We start from the raw sequence: 26,482 nt of genomic DNA, 5'->3' as shown, positions 1-26,482 counted from the left end.
AAAGTTATGAACACGTAACACATAAACACATGTGTTATTAATAATGTGTTGTCATCATAAAAAACCAGATGCTTTGAGATTGTAAGGTCTAGTTAAACTAGTGCTCTCCCTATCAACAATCTCCCCCTTTTATGATGATGCACAACCATGATTAATGAACAAGCATGTTGTACAAATAAAATCATATCATAACAAAATGTATCAGAGTAAATGATCAAAATGTATTAGAGCAAATGTTTTGAAATATTCTCATTTTTTATTCAGCTAAAAAAAATATGTCTCAATTCATATCAGAACATATCAGAGCGTATCAGAGAAAACAAAATATATCAAAGCTCAAAATGAATATCAGAGTATTGTCCCATCATTCTCCCCCTTTGTGCATTAGCAAAAAAGGTATGCCTTATGATAATGATATGCTAACAAACAATTATTCAGAGATGCATCAATAAATCATATTAATCAAACAATGATGCTCCCCCTGTCACAGATAATCACATGATAAAGATATAATCTACCCCTAAAGTGTAGGCATGTGAAATTATCGAAGCTCCTTTGCAATGCTCCCCCTGCCATTATGCATAATAAAAATCCAAATGCACAATGCAGTTTTAACAAAACATTTCAGAGCATGTATAAGCATGTAACAATATTGTATCATATCAGAAATTGTGCAAACACATCAATGAAGCATAAATACAATATTAATCAACAATCTCAATAATATCTCAAATAATTTCAATCAATTATAAGAACAGAGATATATTGAAAATGAAACAATCAACAGTATATGATCAACAATCAGAATAACCGAATTCCAAATCATGGAATTTATAACCCTTGTTAAACAGTAATCAATTGATCCACTATTGCAATCGACTTCATTGCTTTCCATTTGAATTTTATCTCTAGTAGTTAATCCAAAAGCAATGTTCTTGCAAAACCTTTCAAGATCTTTTCCAGATCAAGCATTTTATAATCATTGTAATGTAAGAATTATTACAGGTATAATCTATGTGTGTAAATGTATGAGTGCTATAATAAACAGTAAATCAATCAACTTCATACACAACACAATCGAATTTATTCAAACATAATCAGGTACTCAATATAGAAATAATTCTGATTTCATTGATTTAAACCATGATTACAATCAGATAAACCAAAAGATAATGGCTTATAAAGCCTACTACAAAAGACACACTCAAAACATCTAAACAGACAAACTAAAACAAACAACTAAGACAACCAAACAATTAAGACAGACATTCCTTGTAACCCTATTCTGAGTCAGATGTTTTCATAGTATCCTCTTTAGAAGTGTTGTCTTCTCTTCGTTGTTGAGCCGTATCATATTTCCTTTCCCATTGATCAACCCTTTCATTTAGACATCTAAATGGATCAACCACATATCTTTCAAAGTTAGTTTCAGGAACAAAACTCCTCCTGTCATCATTCATGGCACAAGTGATTCTAGAACTATACACTAACTTTTCTTCTCCTTTAAAGCACCAGTCTCTCACTATTTTTATCAGGCCAAAATTAGCAATAATGTTTCTGTTCATTAAATTTGTGCAATTACAGGAGCACTTTTGTTCTCCACTAATGTCCAAACCTTGTAGAATTAGTAACTTGCTGATCAGTACAACATATGGCAAATAATGAGAGTTACTGAGGGCAACTTCAGCCATATGATCTTTGAGAACCTCCACCCAGTTGGTGGGAATGTCATTTTTAATAGCATGCGAGAGGCAGACGTCTTCTGTAGTCATTACATCCTGCATCATTCTTCCAGGCAGAATCACCCAAGCAAGAAGATCTACAGTTATCCTTTCTTCCATTTTAAGACCTTCATGCATGTAAAGTCTTTCTCTTGTGTATCTTCCTGGAAATCTAAGCCAATTTCTATAGACATCCTTTTTCTTTAGCCAACGATTTGTTTAAGAGTTTGGTATATGAGAGAATTGACCTTCAACCTTTAATCCAACAACTTGAAACCTTACATCATTGTCAATGTGGATATTTACACCTTTTACACTTGACCAGATGTGACCATTCACTATTTTCAAGTTATGGAAGAACACTTTCACCAGATTTGCAAACCAGCCACCTTTCATTTGAACTACCGTGGAAAGTTCTTGAGTTTCTAGCCATCCTAGGAATTGAAAGCCTTCTTTCTCAAATAAATTTAAGTCAAGATGCTTGAGAGTAACCACAATCTTGACTCGTCCACGAAGAAATCCTTCTCTTGTAGCATCATGATAACGATTGAAAATACAATTATTTGTAATGTAATTTTGATACTAAATGCACCCTATTCTACTTAGAAACTTGCTTGGAATCATGTTTTTCTGTTAAGTTGTGTGAATAAGAGAGTTGAGGTTGAATTTGATGGTTTTAAGACTAATTTCCCTTGTTTTGGTAGGAAATGAGATAATATGGAAAGCAGAGATGAAATGCCATGAAGATGGAGCTCAGGAAGGCCTAGAAAACCACTAGAAGGAAGGAGTGCTCGAACCTTGGGCGCCCTTTTTGGAGGCTTAAGTGTAGAAGAGTGCCGCTCACCGCCCGGGCACCTGAGGCACGAAGCTTGGGCGTCCTTTCTAAGACTTGAGCGTAGAAGAGTGTTGCTCACCGCGCGGGTGCCTCTTTTGGGGCGCTTAAGTGCCAGATGCACGAAGCTTGGGCATCCTTTCTGAGGATTAAGCGTAGGGAACCAATACTCACCGCCCGGACGCCCTAAGTGCAGCGCTTGAGCGCCAACGACACGGGCTTGGGCCTTGTTTTTGGACAGGCTTATTCGCCGAGGGATCGAGTTTAAGTGATTTAGTGAGTGATGTTAACATTATTGCATAAAGAAGAATTCTTACATACATGAGAGGGAAATTGGTGAAATCTATCCTGAACAACATACTCATCTCATATTACATATAACATCCGTTCATCACTATGCTATTTTGCTATTGATCAAACTGCATTCATATTTAATATTTTGTCTTTGCATCTGAAACCTATGATCTCGTTTTGTCTAAGGCTTAATTAATCGAGTTATCACACAACTGTTTAGTTCCGAGAGTCCTCTGGGATACGATACTTGGTCTTACCATTTTATATTACTTGTGCGATTCAGTACACTTGCCGATCTATCTACAAGTTTTTGGCGTCGTTGCCGAGGACTCACAGTTTAAACTATTCTATTTGTGTGATTCTTGATTAACTTTGACTTTATTTTTATTTTTTTATTGTTTTTTGTGTTAGTAGTGTTTTCTCGGGTTTTGTGTCTAGTTCTTACAGGATGCAATTCGGACAAGGTAATTTCAACCCCTGGTGGAAACAAAGTCAACATGGACAAGCTGCCGGACAACAACAATGGAAGCAACAACGCTCTCTTTTAGAAAGAATGGCCAAGATGGATGACACACTTCAACAGTTAATGCAGATGTCTGATTGTCACCATAAAAGCACTCAAGTAGCATTCAAAAGGTTAGGGAGCCAACTTGGTCACATAATTCAGAAGTTGGATTATCTTGGGAGTAACATGAAAGTAAACCGTAGAGAGGAGTGCAAAGTTGTTGTTACCAGAAGTGGCCGAATTTTAGATGAGAGAAAAATAGAGAGAAAAGAAAAAGAAAGGTTGAGTGAAAAAGAAAAAGATGAAGAAGAAAAAGAAAAAGAAGAGAGTGAGAGAAAATAAAAGAAAAAGAGAGGGAAGAGAAGAAAAAAAGAGAAGAAGAGAATGAGAGAAAAAAGCAAGAATTGTATGAAAAACCCCTTCCTTACCCAAACAATTGTTCTAGGAAGGAAAAAGAAAAACAGTTTGAGTGTTTCATGGAGATTTTCAAGAAATTAGAGATTAACATACCTTTCTCCGAAGCCTTGCAACAAATGCCTTCATATGCTAAATTTCTAAAGGAGCTCCTCACCAAGAAAAGGAAGTACATTGAAGAGGAAACCATTGAAGTTCAAGGAAACTGTAGTGCTATCATACAAAAGCTTCTACCTCCCAAGTTGAAAGATCCAGGAAGTTTCACCATTCCTTGCACTATAGGGAATATCTCTGTTGGAAAGGCAATAATTGATTTAGGAGCCAGTATTAATCTCATGCCGCTCTCCATGTTTGAAAAGGTTGAAGGTTTGGAACTCAAGCCTACTCGGATGACTCTTCAACTAGCACATAGATCTCTGAAATATCCTTATGGGGTAGCTAAAGATGTGATTATGAAGGTAGACAAATTTATGTTTCCTGTGGACTTTGTTATCATGGAGATGGAGGAGGATGTAAATGTGCCTCTTATTCTTGGGAGACATTTTATGAGACTGCAAGAGTTTTGATTGCAGTGGAAAACGGAAAACTAAAGGTGAGAGTGTAAGATGAAGAAATAAATTTTGATGTTTTTGAAGTTATGGCTCACCCAAAGGATGACATGGAGTGTTTCCATCTTGACACTCTTGACACTCTTGACAAAATTTTCATGATACAAGAGAAGGAAGCAAGTGATATTTTTCTTTTAGAGGAGACACTAGTTGATACTTTTGAAGAATTAAATAAGAAAGAAGAAGAATTGATTGATGAATGCTTGGATGATTTGAAAGAAGTCCCTTTGCATAAGATGGAAGAGAGCAACCCAAAAGAAAAATTCAAGGAAAGCAAAATGGAGCTGAAGATGTTACCACCATACTTGAAGTATGCGTTCTTAGAAGAAGGGGGGAATAAAACAGTTATCATCAGTAATTCTCTCTCCCCCAAAGAAGAAGAAAAGTTGGTTGAGATACTAAAAGCCAACATAGGAGTTATTGGATGGTCAATCTCAGATCTCAAAGGCATAAGTTCGACGTATTGCATGCACATAACTTTTATGGAGGATGATTACAAACCAGTTGCTCAACCATAGAGAAGGTTAAATCCAGCGACGAAGGAGGAGATGAGAAAAGAAGTGCTAAAGTTACTTGAGGCTAGTATTATTTATCCTATTTCTGACAGTGCATGGGTGAGCCCAGTTCAGGTGGTACCAAAGAAAGGTGGGATGACAGTTATTTATAATGAAAAAAATGAACTCATACCTACAAGGACTGTTAATGGATGGAGGATGTGTATTGATTACAGAAAGTTGAACAATGCTACTAGGAAGGATCACTTTCCGTTTCCTTTCATGGATCATATGTTGGAGAGATTGGTAGGTCAAGCTTTCTATTGCTTTCTGGATGGATATTCTGGATATAATCAAATTGTGGTGGACCCAAAGGACCAAGAGAAGACGACTTTCACTTGCCCATTTGGAGGTTTTGCTTACAGAAAAATGTCATTTGGGCTATGTAATGCTCCAGCTACCTTTCAGAGGTGTATGCAGGCCATGTTTGCATATTTACAGAAAAATGCATTGAAGTCTTCATGGATGATTTCTCAGTGTTTGGTAGTTCCTTTCTTGAGTGTTTGTCCAACCTGGATGTTGTACTTAAGAGATGCACCCAATCCAATCTTGTTCTCAATTGGGAGAAATGTCACTTTATGGTAACGAAAGGTATTGTTTTGGGTCATAAAATTTCTCACAAGGGAATTGAGGTTGATAGAGCCAAAGTGGATGTCATTGAAAAGCTTCCGCCACCAACTAATGTGAAGGGAATTAGAAGCCTTTTGGGTCATGCTGGGTTTTATAGAAGATTCATCAAGGACTTTTCAAAGATTGCCAAACCATTAAGCAGTGTCCTTGTCAAAGACGTGCCATTTGTGATGGATGATGAATGCCTTAAGGCGTTTGATGTTTTGAAGAAAAAAATTATTTCTACTCCAGTAATTGTAGCTCCTGATCGGAATCAAGACTTTGAGTTGATGTGTGATGCCAATAATTATGCCATAAGTGTTGTTCTTGGTCAAAGAAGAGAGAAAGTATTTCACACTATTTACTATTCAAGCAAAGTTTTGAATGAGGCTCAGTTGAATTATGCCACTACAGAGAAAGAATTCCTTACTATTGTGTATGCCTTAGAGAAATTTAGATCTTATCTCATTGGATCTAAAGTGATCATCTACACCGACCATTCAACTATAAATTACTTGCTAACCAAACCAGATTTTAAGCCATGATTGATTAGATGAGTACTTTTGTTACAAGAATGTAATGTGGAAATCCGTGACAAGAAGCGAAGTGAAAATGTAATTGTTGATCACTTATCTCGGTTGATTAACAATGAAGTTACAAGCAAGGAAGCAGAAATCTGGGAATCCTTCTTAAATGAAACACTCGTGTATATCCAACAAATATCGTGGTTTGCTGATATGGCTAATTTCAAAGCTGCAGGAGTAATCCCAAAAGATCTCAATTGGCAACAAAGAAATTTTTTTTTGCATGATGCCAAACAGTTTATTTGGGATGATCCTTACTTGTTCAAAATCGGAGCAGATAACCTTCTGAGGCGTTGTGTGACTAAGGAAGAAGTGGAAGGAATTTTATGGCACTGTCATGACTCACCTTATGGGGCGATCTTTAGTGGACAGAGAACAACTACAAAAGTACTCTAGTCCGGATTTTATTGGCCTACTCTGTTAAAGATGCTCATAATCATGCCAAGAACTATGATAAGTGTTAAAGGATGGGTACTATCTCCAATCGTCATGAAATGCCACTACAAGGCATATTAAAGGTTGAAGTTTTTTATAATTGGAGCATAGATTTTGTTGGACCCTTTCCACCATCTTTCAATAATGAATACATACTGGTGGCAGTGGATTATGTGAGTAAATGGATGGAAGCTCTGACATGTCCCAAGAATGATTGTAGCACTGTTATTAAATTTCTAAAAAGGCAAATTTTCTCCCGGTTTGGAACACCCAGAATACTCATTAGTGATGGAGGATCTCATTTTTACAATATTCAACTTGCAAGGGTACTCAAGCACTATGGTGTGAGATACAAGGTAGCTACACCTTATCATCCACAGACAAACGGGCAAGCTAAAGTTTCTAATAGGGATAAAAAGGATTCTAGAAAAGACAGTTGGCTAATCAAGAGCGGATTGGTCTCATAAGTTAGATGATGCTCTTTGGGCATATCGAACCGTAATGAAGACAACTATTGGATTATCTCCTTTCCAAATTGTCTATGGAAAGGCATGTCACCTTCTAGTGGAGATGGAACATCGAGCTTTATGGGCTTTAAAATTCTTGAATTTTGATCCTTGTGACACTACAGAAAAGAGGAGAAGGAAAATTATTGAGCTTGAAGAGATGCGACTGCATGCCTATGATTCTTCCAAGAATTACAAAGAAAAGGTGAAATTTTATCATGACAAGAAGCTGGTAAAAAGGGTCTTTAATCCAGGACAACGGGTGTTGTTGTTCAATTCACGACTAAATCTTTTCCCTGGAAAGTTGAAGTCCAAGTGGTATGGTCCATTTATGATCAAGAATGTCCTTCCACATGTCCTTTTGAAAAAATTTTAATCATTGTAGTAATTGTTCTGAAAAGCTGAGTTACAATCTGTTTTGCTTGAGAACAAGAAAAATTCTAAGTTTGGGGTTGTGATAACGGTTGAAAATATCGTTATCTGTGCGTAATTTTGATACTAAATGCACCCTTTTCAGCTTAGAAACTTGTTTGAAATCATGATTTTCTGTTAAGTTGTGTGAATAAGAGAGTTGAGGTTGAGCTTAATGATTTGATGACTAAATTCCCTTGTTTTAGTAGGTTAATGAAGTGATTTGGAAGAGGAGTCAAAGTATGAAAGAGTCGGAATGCATAAAACTCAACTAGAGTGCAGAAAAGTCAACTAGGGTGCCATTTTTCTTCCCGCATCGCGCCTGGGCTCCCCTCAGGGGCGCTTCAACGCTAGAATTGCACCGCACACCACCTGGGCGCCCCTTTTGGGCGCTTAAGCGCCAGAAAGTACCGTTCGACGCTCAGGCCTTATTTCTGTTCTGTTTTCGCTCTATTTAAAGGACCAAACTTTGGCAGGAGGAGCAAAGCAACACACTCTTTCACCTTTTGGAGGCGGATTTGGAGGCGGGATCCTCCAACTAACTTCTATTTGTTGTTGGGAGATGATGTAACCTTGTGAACTCTCATGTATTTGAATTAATTCTTAATAATATATGTCTTTTCATTAACCGTTAGAGTAATTCATCTGTTACAACGTTTACTTTGTTTAATTCATTCAATAGCATGATTTATGAATTGCATGAGTGCCGCGAGGTTCCTTACAATTCAGGTTCTTGTTGAATTACTCCCAAGAGTAATATTTCTTAGGGATGAGGGTATGAGTCTTGGTCGTCTTATGCTCTTGATCTTCACATTTAATTACTAGGAATGCTAGGAATTGTATGAATTGGTAATTAAGGACAAGCTTATTCGCCAAGGGATCGGGTTTAAGTGATTTAGTGAGTGACGTTAACATTAATGCATAAAGAAGAATTCTTAGATACATGAGAGGGGCGAAATTTAACCCCAACAACATACTCATCTCATATTAAAAGACATTCGTTCATCATTGTGCTACTCTGTTATCGATCAACTTCATTCATATTTAATTTTCTATTTTTACATTTGAAACCAATGATCTCGTTTTCTTTAAGTCTTAATTAATCGAGTTATCACACGACTGTCTAGTGCCAATAGTCCTTTGACATACGATACTTGGTCTTACCATTTTATATTACTTGTGCGATTCAGTACACTTGCTGATCCAATAACACCCTTTAATCAAAATATAGGCATATACAAACAAAGAACAGCAGCAAGATGTCCCTTCTCCTACAGTCTTTAACACTTTGAACAATCCTCAAAGTCTAGAATGCCGCACATTCTCTTCCTGTAATCACAACAGGTCAAACTCCAATCTTCACAAGATTGATAGAAACTGATCACGAAATAGACACCTCAAGTGCAGGTTGATCAGACAATAAGAGGACACAGATTCTTGCTCGTCAAGCAATCACCAAAGATGAACACCACAATCTTCTTGATGAATTCTTGGAGGTTTCACACTTTCTACAAGAGATCAATAATCTGAAAGAAATCAATCAAATTGTTAGAATCACAAAAGTTCTTGCAGAAATCAAATTCGCATCAATTTATAGCAATTCACAACTCTGACGTATTTTAATCGACTTTCCTACTAATTCAGTCGAATATAACAAAATAGTTATAACAGTTAGCAACAATCAATGTAGTTAATTGAATGAACAATTAATGAAGTCGAATCACAATAAATGATTGGTCGACATATTTAAAAATATAACCGTCGTAACATATAATTCAAGCATTAACAGAGTTTCAAAACTATAACAAACTTAGTCGAATGCAGGTTGCATATAATCGACTTTACAACACAGTTAAACAAAGTTTTGAAAAACTTTCTCTTCAAAAATTCTCACAGCAAACTTTGAAAAAGTTTGTGTAAAGCCACGAGTTTTAATCGATTTACTTCATAATGAAGTCGACTTAAAACTTGTTGTTTTGCCACATATTACAAGTTCAACAAATGTGCATGTGATTTTCCTTTTGTCAAATATATGTCATGCATTCACAGATAAGATCTCATTTAAGACATAGTGAATTGGAGCAATGAGAGAATTAACACAAACATGTTCTCAAATAATCATAAACATGAAAGTTATGAACATGTAACACAGAAACACATGTGTTATTAATAATGTGTTGTCATCATAAAAAACCAGAAGCTTTTAGATTGTAAGGTTTAGCTAAACCAGTGTCTCCCTATCAACAATCTCAACACTTTCTTGATTATCTAAGACATGGGGAGCATCTATGTTTGCTTTATGATTTACTAATGCATCTCTGAAATAGTTGATTATCTGAATATCAATACCTGTTTGCATACCTATTTTGCTAATGCCCAAAGGGGGAGAATTATACTGATATATGGATTGATATTTGTTTGATAATTTGTATTGTTGTGTACAACATGGTTGTCTATTAATCATGGTTGTGCATCATCAAAAAAGGGGGAGATTGTTGAGATTGTTAATAGGGGGAGCACTGGTCTAGTTGAACCTACAATCTTAGAGCTTCTGGTTTTTTATGATGACAACACATAATTAATAACACATGTGTTTATGTGTTACATGTTCATTACTCTCATGATTATGATTATATGAGAACATATTTGTGTTGTGTTGATCATTGCAGTTCACTATGTTATATATTTAAGATTTAATTTGTGATTGCATAAAAATTGTTCTGGAAATGAAAAACCACATGCACTTTAGTGGAACTTAAATTGTGTAGAAAAACAATAGTTTTAAGTCGACTTCATTATGAACTAATTCGATTAAAACTTGTGGCTTTGCACAAACTTTTTCAAAGTGTGCTGTGAGAAATTTTGAAGAGAAAGTTTTTCAAAACTATGTTTTTAACTGTTACAAAGTCGACTATGTGCGCAAGCCATTTGACTAAGTTTGTAATGTTTTGAAATTCTGTTAATGTTTGTCTTAAAGTGTCTAACGACTATACTTTTAAATATGTTTGACGAAACATTAATTGAGAATCAACTGCATTAATTGCGTAATCAATTAATTGCTATAACTGCTACTAACTATTATAACTGTCATGACTATATTCGACTTCATTAGTGGGAAAGTCGACTGAAGAGCGTCAAAATTGTGAAAAACTATATATTAACGCAAGTTTGAATTCTGTAAGATGTTTTGACAATCTAACGAATTGTGTGATAATTTTCAGATTAGTGTTGTCTTACTTTAGGAATAGCTCCAAGAACTATTAAAGAATACCATGGTGTTCATCTTTGGAGATAGCTTGAAGAGTAAGGATTGTGTGCTTTTACTGTCTGATCAAATCTGCACTGAAGGTGTTTGTTTTGGTGATCAGGAATTCAAAGTGTTGAAGACGGCAAGAGAGGGGACATCTTGCTGCTGGTCTTTGTGTGTTGCATGCCTATATTTTGATTAGAGGATTAAAGAGGTGTTTTATATTTTGGACATGGAGGTCTCTATAAAAGCCTTGTTGTAAAAACCTTGATCATTATAGTGCATTTGCTTCCTCGTGAGGAAGGACACTGGATGTAGGCTTGGCCGAACTAGTATAAAAAGTAATGTTTGATTTTTCTATCCCTACACTTTTACTTAATCGACTCTATACTACGTTTAATCAACTTTATTTCCGCTGCATTTAAAAATCTTTTTCTTTGTGTTTCAAGAAAGTTTTTAAAGTCATCTACTTTGTGAAAAGGATTTAAAGAAAACACTACTTTTGTATTTCACCAATTCACCCCCCCTCTTGGTGTTGAAAATTAAGCCATTCTATTTTAACACCAACAATTAGAATCAAGGATGGAAACCCCATCCAAGTATGGGACAAGGTCAATTTGGGCAAGCTACTAGACAATTCAATAAACCACCACAACAACAACAACAACAGTGGCAACAACAACAGTGCCAACAACAACCCTCTTTATTTTCCCTCAGTGGTGATAGGAATGGTTTTAAGGAGTTGTTTGTGGTTTACTAATGCTTAACAATGTGTCTTATGGTTTTGTGAATTGTGTTTGATGCAGGGATGGCCTCCTCATCGGGCAAAAGAATCAAGACTATAGGATCCAAGAGGAAGGATAAGGAACCAGAACACTCCTATTCCAACAAGTTCCTTTCCCGTAATCATGAGCACCATTTCAATATTGTCCAAGATAGAAGGCTACTGATGGAAAGGAAGGCTAGGTTGATACTTGATTTTGCTCCATAGTTTGGAGAGCAATTGAAGAATAGGAATTGGGAGAGACTAGCCACTTATCCTGCACCAACTAACATAGCAGTGGTAAAAGAGTTCTACACCAATGCAAGGCGGTTGGGTGATTGTACCACTAAGGAATATATGAGCTATGTTAGAGGACACACCATTCGGTATGATCCTGATGCCATTAACAGGTTCTTAAATACAAAATGGGCTGGTGAGCAGTGTTAGTTTGATCTGAGTATGGAAGAAGGAGCAGACTTTGTTGATGTGGAGAGCGTGCTTTGTGTGCCTAGAGGGTAGTTTTAGAGAAAGAGGAATGGTTTTGTTGTGAATATCAGGAGAGCTGATCTGACTCCTTTAGCAAAGTACTGGATGACATTCTCTCATGCCAACATCCAGCCTGGTTCGCATGTCTCTGATATTACTATCAGAAGGACTCTTCTTCTGTACTGTGTGCTGAGAGGGATGAGCATTAACATTGGCCAGGTCATAGCTATTGAGATACAGATGTGTGATGGACAAATTTGTAAGCACCAAAATATGATGTCACAAACTTGTTTCACAATCGGCAAGTATGACCGAATCGTTCAAGTAATAAACTTGGTAAGACCAAGTATCGTTCTTCCCAAAGGACTCACGGCCTAGTTTAGTTGTGTGGTTTCTTGATTAACTAAGACTTACAAACGAAAGAATTTGATTTTAATATGCAAGACGAAAAATAAACATGTATGCATGAATTGATCAATGGCAAAGACAAAAGATAAACACTATCAATGGATTATATGAATGAATATATTGTTGGGGATCAATTTCATCTCATCCACTCTCATACATTTTAGGAATTCAACATTCAAATCATCATTGTTAATGCCACTCTCTAAAGTACCATTCTAGATGGCTTCTCCCTAATCAAATAGTTCATACAATTCCTAGCATTCCTAATGATTAGTTCATAAGTGCAGGAGCTTAACGACAACCAATATAATATTGTCAGTATAATATTGGGAGAAATTCCCCGGATCTAGACTTCCCCGTACGTGTCCGTATCGACAAAACCAATAATCATGCAATAGAATGAGTTAAACAATGCAAGCATTAAGCAAAGAGGAAAAACCCTAACTAATGATGAAAGAAAGCATAAGTCTTAGATTAAGATGCAAGCACAAATTCCATATATGAGAGCTTCAAGAGATTACATTGATTCCCCAACAAACATACAAAGTTTAGTTCACCATATTCATGGTGAACCTAGATGAACAATAATGAAAGAATGAAAGAATAAACCCTAAAAAGGTGAAGAGGTAGCCTGAGCATCCAAGATCCTCCTTCAAAGGGGTGGAAGAGAGAGTGTTTGCCTCGTTTCTGCCAAAGATCTCTAACCCTAGGACGTGCAAGTCCTTATATACTATTCTAGAGTTACAAAAGATTACAAAAGCCCAAGCCCAAAAAGTGCCGCTCAGCGGTATTTACCGCTCAGCGGTGGTTGCGCGTCTTCTTTCTTCCCCTCAGTGGCCATTTTGCCCCTCAGCGGTTCCAACGTGACCCCTTGAGTGCCGCTCAGCGGTAAATTACCGCTGAGCGGTGCCTTCGTCTTCTCTTTTTGCACTCTTTCTTGTCTTTTCTAATGTCACTTCTCTCCTTCTTCACTCTTTTCACTAAATTCACCTTAAAACCTGCACAAAAACACTCAAATCAAGCATAAACCTGTCCAGCTCTCTTATTTCTGAAAATAAAGATAAAAGGCATGATTTCAAGCTAGTTTCTAAGTCTAAAGGTTGATTTTAATATAAATTTTAAGCATGAAAATAACAGTTTTTCAACTGTTATCACAACCCCAAACTTAGAACTTTGCTTGTCCTCAAGCAAACAAAATGTAACTCCATCTCCAACCAATTCATATGATGGTTCACTCATTCAAAAATCCTCTTTTTCAAGATAAGTAACAACTTCACTCAAATTTATGACCAAGAGTTCAATCAAGATGTGCACATGCTTTAGTGTTCACAAAGTCATTTAAATTCCAACAAATGCTATTTTTCATGAATGATCAATCAATTAAGCATGGATGTTCATGTGCTCATGGAATATTTCCTCACCAGGTAAAGTGTTTCACTCACACACTCCACTATCACAATGTCACATGAATCAACTTTGCCTTTCATTTTACCACAATCAAAAACAATCACAAGCATGCATCATCAAAAGGACTTTTCAATAGCTTATAATGTGGCTGGGCTAACAAGAAAATTGGTTTTTCTGGATCACAAAATCCTTGAGTTAAGAGAATCATAACAACACAATTATTCTTATTCATTCCCAACTTTCTTTTGCCTTTGCATTTGCATTTGCATTGAGCTTTACTTCTTTTTCTTTTCTTTGCTTTGCATATTCTTACTTTTTAGCTCTTAGCTCAATGCTTTTCATGTTTTCCCAACAACCCCAAACTTGAACATTTAACAATACCACACAAGATCTTCTACTTAACTCAAGGTAAAGATTTTCAATCAAGGGTGTTCAGTGTATGTTTAAGGCTAAGGGTTCAAAGGATAGAACACAAAGTGTTCTCTTTTAGTAGGCTAATTTTATGTATTTGGCCAATAAAAAAAGGTTTCAACAACACGGCCTTGATCATATGATGCAAAACAAGAAATTGATTCAATCATAGAAAACCTGGGCAAAATCATTCATGCTTTCAAAGTAATAGCATTCAACAATAACAACTCTGGAGCTCAAAACCTCACATATAAGCTCATTCACATTTGACATACATATCCTGCTTAATCTCACAATCACAATCATGATATCATGCATTTGTTCACAAAGCTTGTGAATTACCTGTATAAGCATTTAATGTGCACATCATCTCAATCATCAATCAATCAATAAGCATCATCAAGCATTACTTATCAAACAATCACAGTTAATAGCAAATCATCATAACAAACCAGGTTTTCAATAGAGTACATCAAACCCTAATCTAAAAACAAAAACAAATAAGTTCAGAAAACTTAAACCGCAAAAGCATAATCATATGATAGCATTCATCAGTAAATGCTATCTCAGCTCCTCATCAGTCTGAGCTGTCCTCTGTATCTTCCTCTTCCTCTTGGATCTTATAGTCTTGATTCTTTTTGCCCGATGAGGAGGCCATCCCTGCATCAAACATAATTCACAAAACCAACAGATACATTGTTAAGCATTAGTAAACCACAATGAAGAAATCATCCCCTTCAATGATGCTCTCTCCCAACCCCAAACTTAGATGGAAAACTAGTGAGAAAGTGAGTGAAAGGGAGATTTTCTTAAGACGGAATAGGGAAAAGATGTGGAGAACCTTGGAAAAGGTATGTGGGAGTGTGTGTGCAAAGAAGAGCCTGAAAATAAACCCTAAAACGCAGCTTGGGGTATAAAAATACCCTAATGGGCTCGGGTCCCGCTAAGGGGAACTTAAGCCCATCTGCGATAGTACCGCTCAGCGGTCATTGCCGCTCAGCGGCACTTTCGTGAAGTGTTCCTCTCCTTCTTTTCTTGACCTACGTGCCTTCCCTACATGTCCCTCATAGGTTCCCTGCAATTCAATGTTAAAAATGCTTATGCAAATCCTAACTAAAAATAAACAAACAGAAACAAACAATCAACTGGGTTGCCTCCCAGGTAGCGCTTGTTTAACGTCACGAGCCTGACCCAAAATCCACCAACACCCATCAGTAGGTGTTTCAAACTTACCAGCACCCATCAATAGGTGCAAAATTTCTTACCAACACCCATCAGTAGGTGTTACAACATTGTATCCTTCAGTAGATACTTAACCACCTAGCATCCTTCAGTAGATGCTATCTCCAACAAAATAATTACAAAATAAAGTCCACAACTTAAAAATTACAAAACCAAAATAAAATCAAAAGTCTGTCAATCACTGGGTTGCCTCCCAGCAAGCGCTCTTTTAACGTCACTAGCTTGACCCAAGCTCAAGTTCCTTCTTCTTTTTCTTCTTTCTACTGAACTTCTTCAGAAATTTGATCAAACCAGGAACCTGTTGCAGTGTCTCAATCATAGGAACTTTAATCTCCAATTTCTTAAAGATTTCCATAAAGCACTTGAACTTCTTTTCCTTCCTATGATTCTTCTTTAGATGAGGATGTGATTTTTCATATGATTTCTTCTTCTTTCCTCTCATCTTCTTTTTCTTCCTTTTTCTCTCCCTCAATTTTCTCTTTTTCTTTTCTTTTATTTTTTTCTTCCCTTTTCTTTTTCTTTTCAACTTCTTTATTTTCACACAAATCTTCTTTCTCTCTTCTCTCTCAACCACTTCTTTCTCTTTTTCTTCATCTTTATTTTTCTCACTCAACTCTTCTTTCTCTTTTCTCTCTATCTTTTCCGCATCTCCCTCTATTCTTTTCTCATCAAGAATCTTGTCACTTTCAGTGACATTGGTTTGCCCTTCCTCCTTAAGGTTAACTTCAGTATTAACCTCATCATCCAATCTCTGATTAATGTAACGAAAGTGCATCTCCATCCTTTTACATGATTCTTCAATGCTTTTCTGAGTAGAGTCGGAACTTTTCAAAAATCGTTGAAGGGTGTCCTCCAAACTTTCTGATAGAGAGGATTTTTGCTGCCATTGTTGTTGTGGTTGGTTCTCAAATTGTCCGGCAGCTTGCCAAAATTGGCTTTGATCCATGCTTGAGTGAGGTTCCCACCATTGGTTGAGATTACTTTGGTAGAATTGAGTGCCCATATAGTTAAATTCTTGACCAAATTGCATTCTGCAGACATTAGGCACAAAACTCTAGGAAATATTTGTTAGCACAAAAAGATATAGAAGAAGATATATATTCAGAAGATAAAAAGATTTAGAAGATAGAATCAAATAAAACATAATCTAAAAAAAAAATAAATAAAAAAAAATAAAATCTAACCTAATCTAAAAGATAGAATAAAATAAAATCTAATCTAAAAAAATAAAATCTAACCTAATCTAAAAGATAAAATAAAATTAAATAAAATCTAATCTAACCTAATCAAATAAAATAAAATAAAATAAAATAAAAACAGAAAAAATAAAAACAGAAATTCAAAAAGTCAAAGATAATCAATAATCACACAAATTAACCAGTTAAACCACGAGTCCCCGGCAGCGGCGCCAAAAACTTGATGGACAAATTTGTAAGCACCAAAATATGATGTCACAAACTTGTTTCACAATCGGCAAGTATGACCGAATCGTTCAAGTAATAAACTTGGTAAGACCAAGTATCGTTCTTCCCAAAGGACTCACGGCCTAGTTTAGTTGTGTGGTTTCTTGATTAACTAAGACTTACAAACGAAAGAATTTGATTTTAATATGCAAGACGAAAAATAAACATGTATGCATGAATTGATCAATGGCAAAGACAAAAGATAAACACTATCAATGGATTATATGAATGAATATGTTGTTGGGGATCAATTTCATCTCATCCACTCTCATCAATTTTAGGAATTCAACATTCAAATCATCATTGTTAATGCCACTCTCTAAAGTACCATTCTAGATGGCTTCTCCCTAATCAAATAGTTCATACAATTCCTAGCATTCCTAATGATTAGTTCATAAGTGCAGGAGCTTAACGACAACCAATATAATATTGTCAGTATAATATTGGGAGAAATTCCCCGGATCTAGACTTCCCCGTACGTGTCCGTATCGACAAAACCAATAATCATGCAATAGAATGAGTTAAACAATGCAAGCATTAAGCAAAGAGGAAAAACCCTAACTAATGATGAAAGAAAGCATAAGTCTTAGATTAAGATGCAAGCACAAATTCCATATATGAGAGCTTCAAGAGATTACATTGATTCCCCAACAAACATACAAAGTTTAGTTCACCATATTCATGGTGAACCTAGATGAACAATAATGAAAGAATGAAAGAATAAACCCTAAAAAGGTGAAGAGGTAGCCTGAGCATCCAAGATCCTCCTTCAAAGGGGTGGAAGAGAGAGTGTTTGCCTCGTTTCTGCCAAAGATCTCTAACCCTAGGACGTGCAAGTCCTTATATACTATTCTAGAGTTACAAAAGATTACAAAAGCCCAAGCCCAAAAAGTGCCGCTCAGCGGTATTTACCGCTCAGCGGTGGTTGCGCGTCTTCTTTCTTCCCCTCAGCGGCCATTTTGCCCCTCAGCGGTTCCAACGTGACCCCTTGAGTGCCGCTCAGCGGTAAATTACCGCTGAGCGGTGCCTTCGTCTTCTCTTTTTGCACTCTTTCTTGTCTTTTCTAATGTCACTTCTCTCCTTCTTCACTCTTTTCACTAAATTCACCTTAAAACCTGCACAAAAACACTCAAATCAAGCATAAACCTGTCCAGCTCTCTTATTTCTGAAAATAAAGATAAAAGGCATGATTTCAAGCTAGTTTCTAAGTCTAAAGGTTGATTTTAATATAAATTTTAAGCATGAAAATAACAGTTTTTCAACTGTTATCAATGTGTGCAAATACTATTAACAACAAGGCACCTTTGGGACATCCTTCTCAGATCACACACCTCTGTGAGCTAGCTGGAGTAAATATTTCTACACCGCTGTTTGAGAGGCCTAGGAAGGCGATTGAAGAGGCCTACTATAGGCATTATTGTGGTGGAGATGAGGCACTGATGACAAATTTCTAAACACTAAAAACGACGCCAAAAACTTGTTTAACCCTCGGCAAGTGTGACCGAATTGTATCAAGTAATAAACTCGGTAAGACCAAGTATCGTTCTCCCAAAGGACTCACGACCTAGTTAGTTATATGATTTCTTGAATATTTAAGACTTGTGAACAAATTGTTATAAGTTTCAAATGAAAAAGACAAAAAGTAAACATGTATGCATGTGATGATCAATGGGAAAGAAGAACACAAATACTGAATGAATTATATGGATGAGTATGTTGTTAAGGTAATCAATTTCATCTTATCGACTCTCATATATTTTAGGAATTCATCATTGTTTTCATCAATGTTAATGTCACTCTCTAAATTACCTTAAACCCGATCTCTTGGTGAAGAAAGTCTATCCTTAATTATGAGTTCATACAATTCCTAGCATCCCTAATAATTAATTCTCAAGCACAGAAGCTTAAATGAAACCAACCCTCATATCCTTATGTCTAGGCAATACTGCTTTTGGGAGAATTTCCCCTTATGTGTCCATATCGACAAAATCAATAATCATGACATCGAATGAGTTAAACAATGCATGCTTTGAGCAAAGAGGAAAAACCCTAACTAATGATGAAAGAAAGCATGTATCATAGATATGATGTTTAAACACAAAATTCCATATCTGAGAGCTTCAAAAGATTACATTGATTCCCCAACAACAAGAAGAGTTTAGTTCACCATATTCACGGTGAAACTAGATGAAATACAATGAAATAGTGAAAGATAAAACCCTGGAAAGTTGAGGAGGTAGCCTTAGCATCCAAAATCTTCCTCTAAGGGGTGGAAAGGTATGTGTTTGCTTCGTACTCTGCCAAAGATACAAACCCTAGGAAGTCCTAAAGCTTATATACTATTCGAAATATTATAGAAAAGTGGGCCTAAGTCGAAAATAATGGCGCTCTGCGGTAAGTGCGTGTGTTGAATTCTTCCCCTCAGTTGGACTTTCACCCCTTGTGGCTTGTCTTCTTTTGCACCTTTTGAGTTCTTTTCTGATTCCATCTCTATCCTTCTTCACATGTTAATTAAATTCACCTTAAAACCTGCATAAAACACTCAAATCAAGCATAAACCTGTCCAACTCTCTTATTTCCAAAAATATAAACAAAAGCATGATTCCAAGCTAGTTTCTAAGTGTTAAAGGTTGCTTTTAGTATCAATTTTAAGCATGAAAATAACAGTTTTTCAACTGTTATCACAACCCCAAACTTAGAACTTTGCTTATCCTCAAGCAAACAAGATGTAACTCAATCTTCTACCAATCAATACAATGGTTCACTCCATTCAAAAATCCTCTTTTCAAGATAAGTAAGTACTCAATTAAGCTCATGACAAAAACTTCAATCAAGACATGCACATGCTTTAGTGTTCACACAATCACCTAGTATCCAACAAATGCTCCTTTTCATGAATGATCAATCAACTAAGCATGGATGTTCATGTGCTCATGGAATCTTTCCTCACTAGATAAAGTGTTTTACTCAAACGCACAAGTGTATAAGAGGTATTCACTCATTCACTCTACTATCACAATGTCACATGAATTGACTTTGCCTTTCATTTAACCATAATCAAATACATTCACAAGCATGCATCATCACAAGGACTTTTCAATGGCTTATAATGTGGCTGGGCTAACAAGAAAATTGGTTATTCTAGATCACAAAACCCTTGAGTTAAGAGAATCATATAAACACAATCATTCTTACTTATTCCCAACTTTCCTTTGCATTGAGCTTTGCTATTTCTTCTCTTTTATTTCTCTTTTCTTTTTCTTTTCACATACTTAGTTCTTAGCTCTTAGCTCAATGCTTTCCATTTCCCTTTCATAACTTCCCAACAACCCCAAACTTGAACATTTATCAATACCACCAGATATTTTCTACTTAACTCAAGGTAAAGCTTTTCACAAGGGGTTTTCAAATCATGTTCAAGGCTAAGGGTTCAAAGGATAGAACACATAGTGCTCTCTTTTGTGGGCTAAAATCATGCATTTGGCTAATAACAGGGTTACCAACAAATGGCCTTGATCATATGATGCAAACAAGCAATTGATTCAATCATAGAAAACCTGGGCAAAATCATTCATGCTTTCAAATTAATAACATTCAATCATAAAAACTCTGGACCTCAAAACCTCACATATAAGCTCATTCACATTCCACATATACACATGCTACTTAGTATCATAATCACAATCAGAACATCATGCATTTGTTCACATAGCTTGTGAATCACATGTATAAGCATATAATGTGCACATCTCAACATCAATCAATATCAAATCATCATCAAGCATTACTTATCAAACAACAATCATAAGCAAACCATGATAACAGATAAAGTTTCCAATTGAGTACATCAAATCCTATTCTAAAAACATAAGCAAATAAGTTCAATAATATAAAGCCAAATAAAAACATAAAATAAATCCTGCTCTAGTGTTGATAACATCCATCAGTAAATGTTATCTCAGCTCCTCATCAGTCTGTGCTGTCATCTGTATCCTCCTCCTCTTCCTCATCTTTAGCATCCTCAAATGCGTCATCCTCAGCATCATCAATACTATCTTCATCCCTCTCCACAACTGAAGCTTCAGCTGCTCCAGCTCTACCGCCTTGGGCCTGCTCCTCAGGCCAAGCTACCACGTTATGGAACTCATCCATAGTCCACCTGTGTGCTGGAGGTGTATCATACATTCTAACAATCATCTCAACAGTGGCCACCTACCCTCTATGGATAGACTGCAACTGTGCACCTATAAGAGACATATACATGTCCCTCATTTGGAAAGGCTCTGCTTCATATGTCTCTGCAGATGCCTGACTCTGTGTTTGTCCTCTTTCTCTGTGAGTACAGCATGGTGGAACTAGTTGAGCTGCCTCCTCACCTTTACAGTACTGTTTGTAATAGGCCTCATATATTGCTTTCCTTCGCCTCTCAAATGGTGGAGCAGAAGTATCCACTCCAACTATCTTGCACAGGTGTGTGATCAAAGAAGGATGTCCTAAGGGTGCTTTGCTATTTATTGTGTTAGCATACATCCGTATCTCATTAGCTATTACCTGTCCAATGTTGACATTCAAATTCCTGATCGCACAGTAGAGGAGGAGTGCCCTGCTAAGAGTGATGTCTGAAACATGAGAACATGGCTAAATGTTGGCATGAGAAAATGCCATCCAATACTTTGCAAGAGGGTTCAAGTCAGTCCTCCTAATGTTCACAATAGAACCAGTTCTGTTCCTCTGAAAATGTGCTCCAGGTACACATAAAACACTCTCCACATCATCAAAATCAATGCCTTCTTCCATACATACAGCAAAATGGCATTGCTCACCAACCCATGCAGTACCCAAGAAGTTGTTGAGAGAGTCAGGATCATACCTAATAGCGTGGCCTCTAACATAGCCTAGGTTATCCTCAGCCGGATAATCACCAATCTTCCTTGCATTGGTGTAAAATTCTTTCACCAGAGCTATATTGGCTGGTGCAGGGTATGTGGCTAGCTTCCCCCAATTCCTTCCCAACAGTTGCTCTCCAAACTGAGGAGCAAAGTTATGTATCATTCCAACTTCCCTCTCCATAAGGAGCCTCCTATCTTGGACCACCTTAAAATGCTTCTCATGTTTGCAAGATAGGAACCTACAAGAGTGGGGTTGTTCTGATTCCTTTTCTTTCCTTTTTGATGCCATGGTCTTCACTTTTTTGCTTGAAGAGGATGTCATTCCTACATCAAACACAAATTAAAAAACCACAAGACATATTGTTAATCATTAGTAACCCAAAAACAACACCCTAAATCCATGCTAAACCACCGCTGAGGGTCAAAATCACCCCTCAACCCCACCAATGCATCAATCCAGCACAAAATTCACCCAAAAACTAAAGTCTATCATAATGTCGCTTAGCGGACATTTACCTTTGAGCGGAGATTCTGCAGATTTTTGAAAAACACTCTTTTGACCTTTCCTAACTCCACCCATAAACAATTTTCATACTTCCAAATCAAAATCAATCAGTTCAATCGGTTCAAACATCAATTAATTCATCAAATCACGCATAGGAATCAAAACCCCTAAAAATTCATGCTTCAACAATCAAATTCATGCTCAAGAACCCTAGAATGAAAATTGCTTAACTTACTTGGGTGGAGATGCTAACTGAGTAGACAATGCTTTCAAACTGTGAAGAACCATGATGCTCTCTCCCAACCCCAAACTTAGATGGAAAACTAGTTAGAAAGTGAGTGGAAGGGAGATTTTCTCAAGAGGAATGAAGGGAAAAATGTAGAGAACCTTTGGAAAAGTGTTTAGGAGTGTGTGTGCAGAGAAGAATATGAAAATAGAGGCCAAGGCGTGACTTAGGGTATAAAAATATCCTAATGGGCTCGAGTTCCGCTAAGGGCCAACTCAAGCCCAATTTGCGATACCACCGCTCAGCGGCATTTTCGTGTTGTGCTTTTCTACTTCCTAGCTTAACCTAGGTGCCTTCTACTCATGCCCCTCACTTGCTCCCTGCAATTAAATTTTCAGATCACTCATGCATCCAAATCCCTATCATGCAACTAAAGCAGAACAAACAACAAAAAATACAATCAATCAACTGGGTTGTCTCCCAGGTAGCGCTTGTTTAACGTCACGAGCCTCACCTAAAATCCTCCAGCACCCTTCAGTAGATACAAATCTTTCTTACGAACACCCATCAGTAGGTGTATACAAACATAGTATCGTTCAGTAGATACTCTTCCGCCTAACATCCATCAGCAGATGTAAACCCTGTAACAAACTTATAACCAAAACAAAAATACCCAAAATTTCAAATTACATCACCAAACCAAAAATTAAAAGTACTTAAATCACTGGGTTGCCTCCCAGCAAGCGCTCTTTTATCGTCACTAGCTTGACCCAATATAACTCAAGTTTGATTGCTTCGTCAGGCACCCCATTTATCTTCACTGTATTGCAAATTTCATTAAAGGTTGTGAGGTGCTCATATGGGCTTTCATGTGACAACCCATTAAATTGATTACTCTTAACCAGTTGGATCAACGCCGGTTTCACCTCCATGTTGGCTGCATTGACCCTCGGTCTTGCTATGCTGTTAAAATGTTGAGGGCCAACCCCATTAGTGTAATCTGCAAGAGTCCGTCTAACATTATTATTCTCCATCTCCTTAGTGCTATGGTGAGAACCTTGTGGTGAAGGTTGTAAAAGATCTTCCGGAGGAAGGAAAAGTTCTCTAGATGTACGGATTCTTCTCCTCCGTCTACTCTCGTCTAAGCCTTCAAGAAGAGGTTCCGAGGTTTTCTTGCTTCTAGTTCGAATTGCTTCCTGCATACACAAGAAAACAAGTCCTTAAAAAAATTTGTTAGCACAAAAAGATAGAGAAGAGAAGAAATAATCAAAGGATATAATTGAAAAGATAAGAAGAAAAAAAAATAAATAAATAAAAACCAAAAAATAAAAAGAGAAAATAAAATAAAATAATAACCGAAAAATAAAAATAGAAAAATAATAACAGAAAAATAAAAACAGAAATTCAAAATTCGAAATTTAAAATTCAAAATTCAAAAACAAGTCAAAGATAATCAATAATCACACAAATAAACTAGTTAAACCACGAGTCCCCAGCAACGGCGCCAAGAACTTGATGACAAATTTCTGAACACTGAAAACGACGCAAAAAACTTGTTTAACCCTCGGCAAGTGTGACCGAATCGCATCAAGTAATAAACTCGGTAAGACCAAGTATCGTTCTCCCAAAGGACTCACGGCCTAGTTAGGTATATGATTTCTTGATTATTTAAGACTTGTGAACAAATTGTTATAAGTTTCAAATGCAAAAGACAAAAAGTAAACATGTATGCATGTGATGATCAATGGGAAAGAAGAACACAAACACTGAACGAATTTTATGGATGAGTATGTTGTTGGGGTAATCAATTTCATCTTATCCACTCTCATATATTTTAGGAATTCATCATTGTTTTCATCAATGTTAATGTCACTCTCTAAATTACCTTAAACCCGATGTCTCGATGAAGAAAGCCTATCCTTAATTATGAGTTCATACAATTCCTAGCATCCCTAATAATTAATTCTCAAGCACAGAAGCTTAAAGGCAACCAACCCTTATATCCCTATGTCTAGGCAATACTGCTTTTGGGAGAATTTCCCCGTATGTGTCCATATCGACAAAATCAATAATCATGACATCGAATGAGTTAAACAATGTATGCTTTGAGCAAAGAGGAAAAACCCTAACTAATGATGAAAGAAAGCATGTATCATAGATATGATGTTTAAACACAAAATTCCATATATGAGAGCTTCAAAAGATTACATTGATTCCCCAACAACAAGAAGAGTTTAGTTCACCATATTCATGGTAAAACTAGATGAAATACAATGAAATAGTGAAAGATAGAACCCTAGAAAGTTGAGTAGATAGCCTTAGCATCCAAAATCTTCCTCCAAGGGGTGGAAAGGTGTGTGTTTGCTTCGAACTCTGCCAAAGATACAAACCCTAGGAAGTCCTAAAGCTTATATACTATTCGAAATATTATAGAAAAGTGGGCCTAAGGCCAAAATAATGGCGCTCAAGGGTAAACTACCGCTCAGCGGTAAGTGCGTGTGTTGTATTCTTCCCCTCAGCTGCACTTTCAACCCTCAGCGGAGCCAGCGAGTGTTCATTAGTGCCGCTCAACGATAAACTGGCGCTGAGCGGTACTTGCGGCTTCTCTTCTTTTGCACTTTTTGAGTTCTTTTCTAATTCCATCTATATCCTTTTTCACTTCTTTCATTAAATTCACCTTAAAACCTGCATAAAACACTGAAATCAAGCATAAACATATCCAACACTCTTATTTCCAAAAATATAAGCAAAAGCATGATTCCAAGCTAGTTTCTAAGTGTTAAAGGTTGCTTTTAGTATCAATTTTAAGCATGAAAATAACAGTTTTTCAACTGTTATCACAACCCCAAACTTAGAACTTTGCTTGTCCTCAAGCAAACAAGATGTAACTCAATCTTCCACCAATCACTACAATGATTCACCACATTCAAAATCCTCTTTTCAAGATAAGTAAGTACTTAGTTAAGCTCATGACAAAGACTTCAATCAAGACATGCACATGCTTTAGTGTTCACACCATCACCTAATATCCAAAAAATGCTACTTTTCATGAATGATCAATCAACTAAGCATGGATGTTCATGTGCTCATGGAATCTTTCCTCACTAGATAAAGTGTTTCACTCAAACACACAAGTGTATTAGAGGTATTCACTCATTCACTCTACTATCACAATGTCACATGAATTGACTTTGCCTTTCATTTAAACACAATCAAATACATTCACAAGCATGCATCATCACAAGCACTTTTCAATGGCTTATAATGTGGCTGGGCTAACAAGAAAATTTGTTTTTCTAGATCACAAAACCCTTAAGTTAAGAGAATCATATAAACACAATCATTCTTACTTATTCCCAACTTTCCTTTGCATTGAGCTTTGCTTTTTCTTCTCTTTTCTTTCTCTTTTTCTTTTTTTTTCTTTTTTTTTCTTTTTTTCATACTTAGTTCTTAGCTCAATGCATTTTATTTTCCCTTTTTCTAAATTTCCCAACAACCCCAAACTTGAACATTTATCAATACCACAAAATATTTTCTACTTAACTCAAGGTAAAGCTTTTCACAAAGGGTTTTCAAATCATGTTCAAGGCTAAGGGTTCAAAGGATAGAACACATAGTGCTCTCTTTTGTGGGGCTAAAATCATGCATTTGGGTAATAAAAGGGTTACCAACAAATGACCTTGATCATATGATGCAAACAAGCAATTGATTCAATCATAGAAAACCTGGGCAAAGTCATTCATGCTTTGAAAGTAATAGCATTCAATCACAAAAACTCTGGAGCTCAAAACCTCACATATAAGCTCATTCACATTCCACATATACACATCCTGCTTAGTATCATAATCACAATCACAACATCATGCATTTGTTCACAAAGCTTGTGAATCACCTGTATAAGCATGTAAAGTGCACAGTCTCAGCATCATCAAGCATTACTTATCAAACAACAATCATAAGCA

General features: G+C 36.5%; 2 protein-coding genes across 2 annotated transcripts; both read left to right on the top strand.

The window, feature by feature from the left end:
• The first annotated feature begins 3,828 nt into the window (after positions 1-3,828).
• LOC108330370 (uncharacterized) lies at positions 3,829-4,332 on the top strand. The gene has a single exon (XM_017564854.1). The coding sequence runs from the start codon at positions 3,829-3,831 to the stop codon at positions 4,330-4,332; it is 504 nt and encodes a 167-aa protein (XP_017420343.1).
• A 2,725-nt stretch (positions 4,333-7,057) lies between these two features.
• Positions 7,058-7,438, top strand: LOC108330371 (uncharacterized). Its single transcript, XM_017564855.1, has one exon. It carries the CDS (start codon positions 7,058-7,060, stop codon positions 7,436-7,438), a length of 381 nt encoding a protein of 126 aa, XP_017420344.1.
• The last annotated feature ends 19,044 nt before the right edge of the window (positions 7,439-26,482 follow it).

The sequence above is a fragment of the Vigna angularis genome, chromosome 4 (genome assembly GCF_016808095.1).
Source record: "Vigna angularis cultivar LongXiaoDou No.4 chromosome 4, ASM1680809v1, whole genome shotgun sequence".
Lineage (NCBI taxonomy): Eukaryota > Viridiplantae > Streptophyta > Magnoliopsida > Fabales > Fabaceae > Vigna > Vigna angularis.
This window is presented reverse-complemented; position numbering and strand designations above follow the sequence as displayed.